General features: G+C 41.8%; 1 protein-coding gene across 1 annotated transcript; it reads left to right on the forward strand.

The window, feature by feature from the left end:
• Nucleotides 1–112: 112 nt before the first annotated feature.
• c4h7orf57 (chromosome 4 C7orf57 homolog) lies at nucleotides 113–15,450 on the forward strand. The gene is made up of 8 exons (XM_060050770.1): nucleotides 113–305; nucleotides 959–1,006; nucleotides 1,968–2,141; nucleotides 2,946–3,027; nucleotides 4,230–4,359; nucleotides 10,974–11,044; nucleotides 12,470–12,573; nucleotides 12,867–15,450. Exons 1-8 carry the CDS (start codon nucleotides 128–130, stop codon nucleotides 12,923–12,925), a joined length of 846 nt encoding a protein of 281 aa, XP_059906753.1. The 5' UTR covers nucleotides 113–127; the 3' UTR covers nucleotides 12,926–15,450.
• Nucleotides 15,451–15,735: the final 285 nt, after the last annotated feature.

Genomic DNA, 15,735 nt, shown 5'->3' on the forward strand with positions numbered 1-15,735 from the left:
ACAATAAAAAACAATATCCACCTTAAATAATCTTATCCCTTGCAAAAATGATAACCATAAAACTATCAAGTCTTACTATAATGCTTTCAAACACCAAAGCAGGAGTACGAGAAGGAAAAATTATGGGATGGATGCCAGCTTCTCATCCTGCATGAACCCGATGCACTCCGCCGCCGGAAGTGGGTTCAATCCGCCACCGGAAGACCATCAAGCAGAGAACAAGGGAACGCTCCGGAGCTGTCACCACCCATCCCATTCATTGAATCAGTTCTTTATATTAAAACACAGGAAGAGCTCTAATCTCGGTAAGATGGCTGCCTCGTTTAAATCATTAAATGTTTTAATATATGTTTTAGAATATAGTATAATATGAGTGCTTTGTTCCGTGTTTTGGAAAGGTTAGCGGTATGAAGCTAGCGGTGATGGTAAGCCGGTGGCTACATGTAGCAGCGCTTTGTATCGCTGCACACCGCTATGTCGGCGAAATCAATGTTGATTATGTCGAGGTTATGGGCGGCGTATTAGTCATTCGTTCGTATGCTATTGCAGTGAACGCTCTTATCATGTCAGTAAATATGCCATAACGCTACTGGTCGTATGTACTGGGCGGCGCCGTCCTTCCTCACCTGAATGGGTTAAAACGGAATGGTCTCCTCAAGGAGCCATCGATGGGTTTCATAATCTGAACGCCGCATCCCTCCCACTGCTTAAGAGATGCAAAACAAAAATCATGATGCGTTATTTCAGCTGATTGGAAATCGTTTTCTAAATGATGCATTAACCTTTGTGTTTCCTTTTAGACAATGTAGCAGTCATGCTTTTAACGTGACTTTGAATTTACTTTAATTGCATTGCATTGTATGAATCTAATTATGTACACGGGGGAAGCACGACTTCAATGTTTATTAATATTTTACTATGATAACGCTTAGCTTTATCTTTTACTTCTGATCGCCAGCTGAAATGAGCACTGCTGTTCCCAACTATCGGAGGACCAAGCCTGGTGGTGAGTATGGATCACTACATGCATGAGAGCCACATTTCCCATTGCAACAATTATTGCTTCTTTGGTTGCAAATTAAATTTTACCTTGCAAACACCTAGCTTCTGTCGATGGTGTTTTCCCTAACTCAAGAGCACACAAACGACAAGCGTCTTCTAAAAGTTGCTCATGGCATCCTCTTGACCTGATGGCTGACTGCACGCCCGTTTGATTTATTTATAAAGTTGCTTAAGCAGCAGAACCTGTGCTGCGGTCTTCTAGAGTCCTTCTATGTCGTCCGGATCACTCCTCCTGCGGCAGCACTGATGCCAGCCAGTGTTCTGTCCCAACTCATCAGGCCTGACAGACAGGGCTGCTTGGCCAAAGAAGCAAAAGCTATGTTTCCATAAGGGCTACAGCTAGGAATTATTTTGGTAGATTGTTATTGTCAAGTCCAGTTTTTTTGTCATTTTTTTATTACTTTCATTATTAGGATATAGACATTGATTGGATATTGTTGGACATGTTGAAAGAAGGGCTGAAAGCAAAACTAAACATTTATTTACCTTAATTGAAGCAAAAAAATAGTTTAACAATCCAATAATAGTCTGACAGACTTTAACACAACCATCGCTATTGGTTGTGGCTCGGTATGTTGGGTTGAAACAACTCAAGTGGATACAAGTTCCTGTTGCATTGCTTTGACCTGCTTAAAAAATGAATAATAAATACCAGCAGAAATCATCTTCCGGGTTTGGTAGAGGTTGTTGGCGAGCCCCGTTGGAAAAACCAAGCCTAAGTGCTAAAATAAACAGTTTACAATGTATTCATTGAGATATTTTACAATGTATACATTGACATCGTTTTTGTACAGTTTAATTGTAAATCCTCAAAATATTATCATAATAATAAAACCTTATAATAATGTGTCATGGGGTGTCATGGATAAAAAGCCTGGTCACCCTAAAAAATGCATTCATCGCAGGCATCAAAGTGGCGGCTCCAACCAATGGGAACGCCGGGCCCACGTCCCAGATCCCTGGCCTCTCCCAGAGTGCGACTGAGTCCACCCCAACGGAGAGGAGCACCGGCCGGAGGGTGGGCATATTCGCCACCGACTCAGAGTATGTGAAGCTTGCAAAGGCAGGCGGCCAGAAAGGTGAGGAGGAGCGGGGGGGGAAGGTTTGGCGTGGCCCTGGTCTCACAAATCAGACCTAAGGTTAACTGTTAAAGGGAAGACGATCAACTTGGCAGGATTTGTAGTACAAAGCAGCGGAAAAACCTTTACATGTTGTGCATGCTCATAAGATGCGAGTGATAGAACCGGCCCATGGTGTAGGCGGTATGGGGTGTTGTCCAGCCATAGGGGCGCCGATGGCTTGAATCTGGGGGAACGTTGTATTCTATTTTCTCCTTCTTTGTAATTGTTTCAACCAATCATGTTGCTGGAAGCGGCGATCTTTAAGCCCGTACTTGGCTTACGGCGAGTATAAACTCGGGTAGTTCAAATCATTCACGTTGAGAGGGGGCACTGTAGAAATACACTTGGCTCTTCACCACTCAAGCCAATGAGCTTCTCTTTGGTACAATATGTCTGTAGTGAAACAGGAAACGAGGGGTAACTCCGCCCCTTGCAGTTTTTGGTTTTCAGGGTCTGCATCTGTGTCTGTCTCGCCCCTGCTACAACATAGGGCTGCTGGGTCTTACACCAGTATAAATGTGTTGGCTTATCTGTAAGGGAGATAACTGGGTCATTTTGTTTAGAGTGTGCAAGCTATTTTTAACAAAGTATACCAAAAATACAGTAGTAGCCTCGGTGGCGTCATTCAAGTAGGCCCACTTGAAGAATAATTATCTGGATTTCTCCCTGTCGCTTCCTCACTTAAACGGGGGTGGCAAATCTACATCTATGGGGGCACATCAATAACCATGATTTTGACGTTTTTGGGGATCTCCATGGCAGGCTTGCTGAGTCACGACGTGGATACGGATGACAAGCCCAAGGCGGCCTACAACCCCCCTGATTTTTTCACCTCGTCCAAGAGGTACAAGCGCCAGACACACGGACACACGTACACACACACTGGCACATGTAGCGATAAGCATCAAGCAAAACTGTAAAACATCCTGTATGGGAAATATATATGCACCCCTCCCTCATTCTTGAATTGGTTTACAAAACGTGTATTTTTTAGTGCATTACATATCCATATAGATATATTTATCTATATATATTTATATATAATAGCAATCCACGACCCGCATCTTGTTAGTGACCAACAGGTTTGTGATGTATTAGGCTTATGAAAAAAAGATACTGATGTAGAGATAAATCTCCTTTGCTTTTAAGAGGCTTGGGCCAGGCTTTAGAGTGTCCTATTAGCATGATACGCTCAAGGAGTATAATCTGGTGTAAACCAGACAAAGCCGACACAAGATTGTGTCGCTGAAACGGCCGCTGCTTGGATGAGACCGCCATGGGCCTTACTCTAGCGATCTGTCCCTGGGTAACCCAATGGTGCTGATGCCATCCACTTTTGCGTAGGTTGAAAACACTTTTGATAGCAACTTGGTTTAATCAACCGGTCCAATGGCCACTAGACCGCAGTGTTGTAAATGTTTCTGGAAAATGGGAATGGTTGAGAGGAAACTTTTACATGGCTGCAGCCACATTTGTTCAAATATCTTTATACCGACTGTCCTCTTTGGGCATTTAAATATCTCTTTAATGGCGTTAAAGGAATGAGAAACGATAAGAAGCATTAAAGTACACTGACATCGGTGGCTGGCCTTAATTTCAATCCTTTCACTAATTAAACACTTAGAAAATGTGATCACTTCACTCGGTGAAGCAATACCTTAAATGTTGGCATTTCTTTTCTTGGACTACAGTGTTTTAAAAATAACAACAGTGCAAATATCTAGCCTCATCGAACGAAACAGTCTGAACACACGGAACTCCCCCAAACACACCAAACTCCCCCAAACACACCAAACTCCCCCAAACACACGGAACTCCCCCAAACACACCAAACTCCCCCAAACACACCAAACTCCCCCAAACACACCAAACTCCCCCAACACCCATTCCCCTTAAAGCGAGGGAGATGGCGTCGCTCCTCTCCAGAGAAACCCGTTTGTTGTGTTGCCCGCCGGCCCCTTGTCGCCCGGCTCCCAGGCTCTCAAGAGCAGCACATCTGTCAGCTGCAGGTGCCCATGGGTTGTCGGTGTTTTGTTTATCTTGCAGCGGCAGCAAAGCCACGTCCCCGGACGGCCTGACCAGGGCGCTGCGGCAGCCCCTGGCTGCGCCGTTTGGCACGGATAGCGCACAGTCCTGGGACAAAGAGGACGAGTGCGTTTCCCCCAGTAAAGATAAGGTGAATGGACCTGTATTGGTAGTTAAACACCCCCATCCCATCTTGTCCGTACGCTGGCATTACTTTGCTATTCTTTCAGCATTTTATTTTAAATACTTTCATGCAATTCTTTTTTTTTTTTTTTCATATAATTATTTTATCAGTTAGTCTCCATCATTTTTTTATTTCAATACTCGTACAGTTGACTAATAAGATAATGACCATGAAGCTAAACCCTTATTAATGACGAAAAACAACAACAAAACATCCTGAAAATATACAAAGAATCCAAATTCGGCATTTATAATGCAAAAATACTACTCTTAAATCGTAAAAGAAACAACACTTATTGCATTAAAGCATACCCTGTGGGTGCAACATAAACACTGTATTTTGTTGGACATGAAGAGCCGGCAAGCGGTGTTCATTTCAAAAACCTCTCTCCGGTACAGCTTCAATATCCATTCATGTCTCAGCATCTCGTTTTAAGTTAATCACCCACCTCATCTTCAGTGCAATTTGGTTCCAACTGCTTTTTTTGTGTCATTTTTGTCATTGATTTGATACCCATGAAAAATGTGCATGTGATGTTCATACAATTGTTATTATACTGTTCATACACTTGTTGTTATACTGGTAACTGGTCCTTGTATAATGGGTTTTTGGTATGCAGGTTTTGTTTTGGTAGACTTCCTGGTCACCCAAATCCGTCATTTGATTGAATTTAGTAAGTAAGTAAGTAAGTAAGACTTTATTTATAGCACATTTCGTACAAGATTTGCAATTCAAAGTGCTTTACATAAAATCAATAAAAGCAAGCAGCAGGAGCAATACATGGAGTAAAAGATTAATACATAATGATCAACATCGTATCAGAACCTGGTGTTCTGATAGGCTTACTAAAATCATGATAAAAGAAATATAAAACCCTTAACAGTTTAAAAGAGAAATAGTAAAAATAGTGCAAGTTACAGAGAAATAAATAGTGCCAGATAAAATTGATAAAATGCTTTGGTAAAAAGAAAGGTTTTAAGCTGCTTTTTAAAGGTGTCTAGCGTGTTTGCTTCCCTAATATTAATGGGTAATGTGTTCCATAATTTTGGGGCATAGTTGACAAAGGCTGCGTCACCAATCTTCTTATGACTGCTTCTGGTGACCTGTAACAGACCTGTATCTGATGATCGCAGTGTTCTAGCTGGTGTGTAGTTAGTAAGAGAGTTAGCAATGTAGCTAGGGCCTTGTCCATTTAGAGCTTTGTATGTGAGGAGGAGGACCTTAAAGTCAATTCTAAAGGTAACAGGAAGCCAGTGTAAAGTAGCTAGGACAGGACTAATGTGTTCTCTCCTTTTAGTTTTGGTTAATAGTCTAGCTGCAGAGTTTTGAATGAGCTGGAGTCTTTCAGTTGTTTTCTTGGGAAGACCAGCGAAAAGTGAATTACAGTAGTCTAGCCGGCTCGATATGAAAGCATGAATAAGCTTCTCGGCATCATTTTGGTTTATGAATGGTCGTACCTTTGCTATGTTCCTGAGGTGAAAGAAAGCTGTTTTGGTCACTTTGTTAATGTGGGAGTTGAAATTCAAATCTGAGTCCAGGATGACACCGAGACTTATCACCTCAGGTTTAATCCACCGGGTTAAACCTCCTAGATTCTTGATTTGCATCTCTCTTTTTAATTTGGGGCCGATAAGTAGGACTTCAGTTTTGTCCTCATTTAGTTTTAGAAAGTTATTGTTCATCCATTTGTTTATTGCCAATAAACAGTTGGTAATGGAGTTTATGGCCTTCGCATCATTAGGTTCAGCGGAAATATACAGTTGGGTGTCATCCGCGTAGCTATGAAAATCTATACTATATTCTCTGATGATGTCACTGAGTGGTAACATATAAAGAGAAAAGAGTAATGGACCTAAACAGCTCCCTTGTGCAACCCCGTAGCAGCTTTCATGTTTCTCTGACATATGGTCTCCTAGACTAACGCAAAACTTCCTTCCTCTAATATATATGTTTTGATCCAGTTCGATACACAGTCAGAGAACCCAATAAGATTTTCAAGTCTATTGATTAGGATTGTCGTGATCAATGGTATCAAATGCTGCACTAAGCTCTAATAGGATAAGGATAGAAACTTTATTTGCATCAGAGTTTTGTCTGAGGTCGCTAATTATTTTGGTGAGAGCGGTTTCAGTACTGTGATATTTTCTGAAACCTGACTGAAAGACTTCCAATATGTTATTTTGTTCCAGAAAGGAATTTATTTGGACTAATACTATCTTTTCAAGGACTTTACTAATAAAGGGAAGATTTGATATCGGTCTATAGTTTGCTAGTGTACTGGTATTCAATTTGGGTTTCTTTAATAGGGGCTTTACAACAGCTGTTTTGAAGGCATCTGGGAAAACGCCAGTTCTCAGGGATGTGTTTATGATGTCAAGGACCGGACCTGAGACACTATCAAACACTCGCTTAAAGAATGCAGTGGGAATAGGATCAATATCTCAGGTTGTAGATTTACATTCAATGATGATTTTGGAGAGTTCACTTAGTGTGATACATGTAAAACTGCTCATGGTTAAGTTGCAAGATCTATGGATGTCAATTTCACCTCCAGTAGTAGTGATACTAGATCTGATCGATGTTATTTTGTTCTTGAAGAACTGAGCAAACTCTTCACATTTAGCTGCTGAGGATAGTGGGGGGGCAGGGACAGTGTTTAGCAGCCGGTCAATGGTGGAGAACAGAACTCTGGAATTTCCTGCATTTTCTGTAATAATGTGGGAAAAATAACCTTTCCTTGCTAGACGGATGGTTTTGTTATAGGTAGTTAGTGCATCTTTGTAGATACCGTGGTTGTTAGTGGTCTTTGTTTTTCTCCATTTTCTCTCTGCTACGCGACATTTTCTTTTTATTTCACTAACATTTTTATTTCTTAGCCATGGGGAGGTCCTACTTGTAAACTTCTTTTTAGTTTTAAGTAGGGCTACAGAGTCTAACACAGATGATAATGCTTCATTTAGGTTCTCTACCATTTCATTTAGAGAGCAGTCATGACTAGTTGGCTCATATAGAGCAATCTGCTCAGAAAATCGCTCCGTAGCTTCATCGTCTAGATGTCTTTTATGGACTAAGAATTCTTTTGTGGTTTTTGGTAAGATGATTTCCACATCAAAAAGTATACAATGATGGTCAGGGAGCGGTAGATCAGTTATTGAAATATTATTGATGTTTAATCCAGTTGTTATTACTAGATCTAGTGTGTTTCCGTGCTGGTGTGTTGGATCCGTTATGTGCTGAGTTAGATCGAAACTGGTGAGGAGATTTAAAAGCTCAATAGTTCTTTGGTCTGCTTTTTTATTAACGTGGATATTAAGGTCTCCATTCAGGACTATTTTGTCATATCTTGTGACACATAGTGATAATAGTTCAGAGAATTCTTGTATGAATATTGGTGAGTGCTTGGGTGGCCGATATATAATAACAAACAATACTGATTCAGTTTTGAGCTCTATAGCAAGATAATCAATTGATGTAAATTCACCTAGCTCAGTGATTTTGAACAACAGTTTAGATGAGAAAATAGCTGCGACTCCTCCACCTCTTTTTGATTTCCTAGAAACTTGGTGGAAGCTGTAATCAGGCAGACACGCTTCTATCAAAGTTGCTGTTGCCGTGTCATCGTTTAGCCAAGTTTCTGTTAGACAGATACAATCTAAGTTGTTTTCTTTAATCAGCTCGTTGACCAGAAAGGTTTATTTAGTGATCTGACATTTAGAAGGGCCAGTTTCATCTGTGGGGTGTTAACAGGTAAAACTGGGGGAGATATATTTGTAGGAAGAACATGGATAGTTTTCAACCTTCTAGGACGAGTTTCGGGTTTATAACCATGCATTTTACCATGCCATTTGCTGTTTATGATGACCGGTATGTTTGATGAAATAGCATGGTGGCTGTCCTATTGTTGTTTTTCAGGCTGACAGTCCATATTACTGAGTTCATGGGCCTTCACAGCCTCCCCCACAAGGTGGTTTATCCCAGGGGAATTCCTTGGGGTGGTGGAGGTCTGTGCAGGGCCCGTGTCCTTGGAGCTGTTTGAAGGTTCTGTTCCGTTCCATGGGAGGAGGTTTGGGGTGTGTCAGTCTTAGGCACAGCAGGAATAGGGAGTGAGGCTTGATTATGGCTGTTTGAGGTCGTCAAGAGCGCGTGGCTGATGTTTGCTGTAAGTAATCTAGACCCTCTACAGTTTGGGTGGAGTCCATCGGCTTGAAAACGGTCTGCACAATTCCAAAAAACATTGAAATTGTCAATAAATCTCCGGTTGTGTGCAAGACAGACAGATGCCAGCCATGTGTTGAAAGATAGGAGTCGACTGAAGATTTCATTTCCTCTGCGAAAACATGCAATCGGTCCACTGATAGACACATTTTGATGTTTGTTTAGAGTGTTCAGTAGCTGGGTGAAATGTTTTTTAAGTATCTCGCTGCCAGTTTTTTTGTGCAGGATATCAAATGAGCCAGTGTGGGTGATAATCTTTGCATTGTTTGGTTTATTCTTGAGGATTGTTTGTATCTCTGACGACAGTTCCTCGACTGATGTGTTGCTAAGGCAAAGATTTTCTGTCCTTGCAAGTTTGACATGTTCTGTCATGGCATCTCCAACCAAGATAGTGGCCATCTGTGGCGTCGTGTTTGCATTCCACACAATTGCTTTATCAGTAGTTATGGGGCCAGTTCTTGGGTTGTTTGGGTAAACAGTATTAGCTACAAGGCTAGTGCTAGCAGCGTTAGCTCCTCTGAGTGCTAATGGGCTGTGGGAAGCCTCGGCATTAGTGCTAGTGGTGTTAGCATACCGTAGTCTTCGGCGATCTTGTGGTAGTGGTTGAGTAGCGCCCCGAGTAGTCCGAGAGGGGCTTAGGGTGAAATGGGGGACTCCCGAGTGCAGCAGATGAGGATCATGATGTGTAGGGGATCCGGGCCCTTTATGCTTGTTAGCAGCACGGATAGCACTCCTGTGCCTTTTGGCCTTGGGTGTGGAGAATTGCTCCCCTTGGAGAGTTTCCAGTGGTGAAAAACTATTTCTGAGCGCTACAGGAGGAGAGGTGATGCGGGAAGAGTTTCTGCCTCGCTTTTTTCGCTTCTTATCCTGGGTGCTAGTCAATTTTTCGTTGGAGGTAGAAGCGGCGCTAGGCCTCTTTGGATTTGTGCCAAGAGCAGGCCATGGCTCATCAGATAGTGACAAGTCCAGGTGAGAGCAAGGTTTGTCGGCGAGGTTTGGCTGAGCAGCAATCCCGTCCAGAAATCGCTCACCATCATAGATCTGGTACAGGACAGAAACCTGAGTCTCCAACTCCGTGATCTTCTTTTTCAAGTTGAGACAGCTTACACAGTCTGGAGAGTCTTCGAGTGTCATGGGGCTGAGTGGCTAAGCTAAGCTAGGGCCCCTAATATAAAAGTGAGATGATCTCTCAAAAAAGTGATCTCATGGTGATGTTTTTCATTTAGGAGCAGGAATTTAGGTTTGTGTTGTTGGTATCAACTGTGCATAGTCCAAGTCATGGCAAAAAAAATTCTGTCTGTCTTTAGACACACGCATATTATGCACGGATATCCATAACTGGATGTTATTAAGGTGGGATATCTACAATTAAGAGTGACCTCACACTTTATGGACAAACGGTGCTAACTATAAGCCTGTCCAATCACAAATCCTTATTATCCCGGTCAGCATATACACGGCTGGCTCAATAGATCCTTTTTTCACAGAGGCATCATTGCAGGAAAAAGAAAAGTGTCCCTCTTCAACATTTTTTTATGTACCAGGGAGTGAGTAATGGACTAAGCTAGCGAAAATATCACACAATGACCAAGTGCCTTGTTACATAAAAGCAGAAGGCACATAATTTGTGTTGGGAGTGACATCTTCGACACTCGATTGAAGGTGTGAAATTAAATGCTTACCTTTTGTCTCCTTCTTGGTTGTTCAAACGCATTTGGAACGCCTTTTTCGATGCTGCTAATTTGCGGCTCGCTTCTTGCATTTGCCTTTTAAAAGGGCGTTGAATATTGATGGCTGAATAAAATTCAGCTTGCCCGGTCGTTAGATCTACTGGAATTCAATGAAACTGCTACCATATTAACCCAACGCCTTGTCAATCCTGGAAGAATCTCAGCGCTAATATATCTCATTTTTGTGCAGCATTTTATTGAGGTAAATACTCTTTTCTCTTTAACAATCCTTCATGGATGACTAATAACAAAATCGCCTTTCTATTTATGATCAAATATACTCGTTTGGATTTGGGTGACCAGCCCTCAATCTTTGCTTACAGATGTGTCCATTAAAGTGATGCTTGATTACATATTAACATCTTATTTCTTTTACATAATATATCATATTTTTGTTATAATATTTTTATGTTGGTTGGGCTATTGCCGGTCATTTGGTGATTTAAAAAAAACAATCCTAATCCAACCGTATTATGCCTCGTGCACAACGCCATCCCTCATCCCAGACAGGTAGACGGCTGTCCATGGAGATATTCATGCAACACTGGCTCCCTGCCATACTACACTACATCCTCTTGAATCAATACTATTGCCGCAGAACCCGAGTCAACTGTAGTTCATCTGTTTGGCCCACAGGGGTCTCCAGAGAGCCCGGCCTGTGACCTAGAGGGACTGGTCATATCCGAGGCCCACAAGTACAAGAGAACGTAAGTTTCCTAATCCTGCTCCATGCCTCCAAGGTGGTTAAGCCCATTAACCACAATATCAAATCAAATTATTCATATATCGCCTTTCGTACAAAATTGCAATACAAGGTGCTTAACAATACAATGAGAATAAACAAATTGAAGGGATTACGACGAGAAAGCTGAATTAAATAGATGTGTATTAAGGTTTATTTTAAAGGTGTTCATAGATTGTGATGTCCTCAGCTCCTCCGGCAGTTTGTTCCAGAGGCAGGGACCATAGACACTAATAAGACCCTTTTCGTTGTAATTGACTGCTACAATATTGGACAGATGACGTCGTTTTTACATAAGGTCGTTTGAGGGAGTACATAATGCGTGTTCTCTCTCTGAGTTTGGTGACCCAAAGTCAAATATCGTGTAGCCTAACTCGAACAGACCCTCGCTGTAAATCCCACTCGGATATACTAGATGTTTTAACAGCTACACTCGTAATAAAAAGATGGCCCCCTTTTTGTTCTGACTCGTTTCACAAGGCGGCGAAGAGGACCAATGTGTCTTGTTTCTATAAATATTATCTATCTGTAAAACGGGGGACTGTTCCCATTTGTTTATTTAAAGATCAACTTGCTGTGGGATTATGCTTGTTTGTACGACTGCTCAAGAAGCCACTACAAGGATAGTGTGGATAGTGAGATACTCCTGGCATCAATAAATGAACCAACCCACACATTGGAGTAGTGCTGAACCCTAATATTCAAACATTCCGATATTTGTTCCTTCATTATTTATGAATTAAAAATTAATTATTTTGCATGTAAGCAAGTAAAAGATTAGGTTACAGTTCTTCCAAACATTAAAATAGGTATAATATAAATATCTAATGGCGCGAGACATGCCATATTCCAAGGACGCTAAATTACCTCAACGGTTAATTGAGGTAACCGTGGGCTTTGAATAATTTCCGTTTCTATGTTTCAATGAGGCCAGAAATAATTGAAAGCTCTACTCATAATGAGGGGTTGGTAATTGAATAAACATGAAAAGCACAGATAGCAATATCAGTGTTTCCCACAAGTAAAAGTGAAGGGAGAAAGGCTTCCTGCGGAAGAGGCCGGCAAAAGAGTGATTTTAAAATACGCGATACGGCAGCATTGGTCTTCGCTGGCTCCGATTCAGGCAGGGAAAGACACACATTACGAATTCTGAATATACAATTTTTGTCCAACAACTATCCGAAGCTTGCTTTCAGGTAACCGGGCTAGCCATTCATTGCAGTGACCATATCGTACCCTGTTGAAACCGCAGCATCACGACAACAGGTCGACCTGCGATTTAGTGTATTTCAGAAGTCTACCGGGGGGGTGGTCCTTAACTCCCTCAAATGCCCAGAGACCATCTCCAAGGTGGACCAACCCTGTGTCTCTCCCCTCTCCCCCTCTCTAGGTGCTATGACAAGAAGACCCCCCCGGTCAGCATGTCCAAGCTGCTGAGCTTCGGCTACGTGGAGGAGGAGGAGAAGAAGAACTCCAACGATGACGATGCCTCCAGTACGGTTCATCTCAACCCGATATTACAATTTTTTTATTAAGTATACGGTAGTTACTTTTATGGGATTTTTGTTTTCTAAATGGTCAATCTCATAGAGGAATGAGAGTATGCCAGGCCAACACGTGTGTGTGTGTGTGTGTGTGTGTGTGTGTGTGTGTGTGTGTGTGTGTGTGTGTGTGTGTGTGTGTGTGTGTGTGTGTGTGTGTGTGTGTGTGTGTGTGTGTGTGTGTGTGTGTGTGTGTGCGCCCTCGATCCCTTCACCCGTTAACCACTCTTTCCTCGTTCCCACCAGGTGTTACCTCGGAACAGACAAGCACCATAGCGACGGAGGACGTGGACGAGCTGGAGTAGGGCGGAGAACCTCCCACCTCCCCCCCTCCCTGACGCGCACATAGTCCGTCCCATTCCTCCCGGGATTCACAGCCCATATAATGTACATTCACCGACTGTTAGATTTAGTGCTGGTGACAACGGTACTGTCCTCACTATTTATTTTGTTATGATTTCCATCCGTTGACTTATGATATTTATTATATTGATGTTCTCCATGTGAAAGGCAACGGCAAATTCGCAGAAAAACCAGGGGAAGGAAATTAATGTTCTCATTCTGAAGGCCCAAGGTGTGAATCTGTACACACTAGGGCTGGGTATTGCCAGGTACCTTTCAATTCAATTTGATTCTTTAGGTCTTCATTCGATTCAATTTCGATTTGATATTGATCCAATTCGATATCGATTCAATAATACGTGCAGATGACAAAAATACCTAAATATTATTTAGAATTAACCATTTCATTGTGCTTTAACTAGCAAAAAGGAAATAAACCATTGTATAGTATTGGTCCTGAGCTAAACTAAACTTGCAGCATAAAAGCAATAATCATAACATGGAAAAATGTTAAAGGGCATGTACATTTAGGCATACTCACTACTAGATTACAATGACTGAGTATGCTTCTTTTCTTTTTATGGAAAAAATCTATTTCCAACAAAAATCGAAATTGAATCGAGAACAAATAAATTGCAGTGCATTAATGAATCAATATTTTACCCAGCCCTAGTACAAACTAAATTCCCTGGCGCTTGCCCCAAGTCCATGACATGCTCCGAAAGAGCTCAGAGATCCAGGCTGAGCCCAGCCCAGCTGGGGGCGAACCTGTGTGTTCATGTAACCCGAAGTTATATTCTCCTGCATTGTTTGGCGCTAATAATTGACGTTCCAATCGGATATTATGTCTGCAGTTTTAACTTGTTTTATTGGTTATTAATTCATAAACGTAACACTTGACAGCCAGACGGTGATAAATGGTTGTCCGCATTAAGCCCCTAGACACAAAATGATCGGAAAACAGGTTCCATCCCATATCTTCCTTTTATGCGTGGATCTCGGAGCGTCACAGTTCCCGTCCCCTAGGGGAGGCATTGCAGCGCTGCACTCTCTGAGCTTGTCATGGGTGTGGGGCTGAACGCACAAAGCTACTGCATCATTACTCAAACTCATATTTTCAGCCCCCCCAAAAACAGCTGTATTGGCGCTAGCTTTCTTCCGTTATCTTTTGATTCGAAGAACCTGCCTTCCATCAATGGCGGCCATTGAGTGCCATCAGTCACATTGTTTTTGTGCTCGCAAAGTGCTGTGGTGTGAAACATGGTGTTTGTGTTCTGACCCGGGCTGTGTGCTCCCTGGCGGTGGTGCGTGAGGCTTTCCTCCGGGCCGTTTGGAGCTGCATCATCTTTTGCCACGGCAGCAACCTCTCCACTGTGGGGTGGAATCCGTGCATATCGCACGCATTGCACACGACCCACGCGTATAGGCCTACTGGCTGCTCTAGCGGTTTGATCTGTTGTCAAGGGATTCCACCAGAATTCATATTTTGGTCTTGGTGCGTCCGTGGCACTAGAGGGTTTATTTGAAGTTAAACGATATAGGGTTGTTTTATTTATTTATTCATGTCTTGTTCTTACCCTTGTTGTTATTTCAACCTCCTCCTCTCAGCAGAGAGCGACTGAAATGAAATATAATTTTTAATTCCGATGGCATACTATTTTTGGTGGACTTTTCCTGTGTTTCCAGTCAGGCATTGTTTAATATCCGTCATAAGGATGCCAATATGCAGATTTTAGCTGCTTGTCCAGTGTTACCACATTGTAGTCGTTATGGTAGACGTGAGCTGATCGATTTGTGCACTCGGATGACGGTGCCGCTCTAATGCACGTGCACTGTTTACATGACGTTCATTCATTCAGAGTGAGATTCCTTTTAACTTGTGTCACTTTGCCACACCAAGTGTTCATTATTTTATACATGATTCGTATTTCATTTAGGCCTATTTTAGGATATTTTCGTTTTTATTTATTTATTTTTTAATAAGGAAGGAATCCTTTCATACAACTTGTGTATTGTGGACATGTATTGAACTATAGTAGTCAGAACTGTTGATTGAAATTCGTCCAGCACGCCTCACTTGTTGAAAACAAATAATTGGAATTGTGCAACAAAGTTCTCCTCGCAAACAAATTAAATGAACATCAACGTGCGAAGCATTACATCTGCTAAATGTAACTTCTTACTGTGGAACAAAAATTAACCATATTGTTGCCTAACTGAACTGGGCATTCATAGTGATTTAGCAAATAATCGTTATTGCATTCCTTGAACTGGTTATTTTTATGGTGCCATTTTCATGTCATTAGCCTACTATTTCGTTGTATAACTCACTAAATGTGAGATGAAGAATAACTTGAGTAACAAGCGACCCTTCGACTATGATTCGGAGAGATCAACTTAAAACATGAAGTGATGAATATGACCATGTGTTTCTTGATGAGTTCACTTTGAGTAAATTGTCACTGAAATAAATGGGCATGTGCATGTACTACTGGTTGGGTTTCTTGTTTCCATGGCAGTCGGGCTCACATGTCCGATGGTGGGATATGGAGTATGTGGTGTTCTGATTATAAGAATATGAATTAATTGTGTATAGTGTAGCCATAACTTAAATGTCCTCTGTTAATATGGAAAGGCGTGTGGTATATTACCATTACTCATTTGTTTTGAAGGTTGTAGTTTCTATTTGTCACCACAAAGGGGCTCTAGCGAAGATATATAAATCGTCGCGCCAGGTGGATTGTGGGCGTTTTCCTGGTTGTAGAGATAACTC

This window comes from Gadus macrocephalus, chromosome 4 (genome assembly GCF_031168955.1).
Source record: "Gadus macrocephalus chromosome 4, ASM3116895v1".
Lineage (NCBI taxonomy): Eukaryota > Metazoa > Chordata > Actinopteri > Gadiformes > Gadidae > Gadus > Gadus macrocephalus.

Bases quoted from the DNA above. Each gene is read 5' to 3' on its own strand.
- c4h7orf57 (XM_060050770.1), top strand. From the start codon at position 128: ATGGATGCCAGCTTCTCATCCTGCATGAACCCGATGCACTCCGCCGCC. The intron at 306-958 runs GTAAGATGGCTG...TCTGATCGCCAG, and splicing joins CAGGAAGAGCTCTAATCTCG to CTGAAATGAGCACTGCTGTT. The intron at 11,045-12,469 runs GTAAGTTTCCTA...CCCCCTCTCTAG, and splicing joins GCCCACAAGTACAAGAGAAC to GTGCTATGACAAGAAGACCC.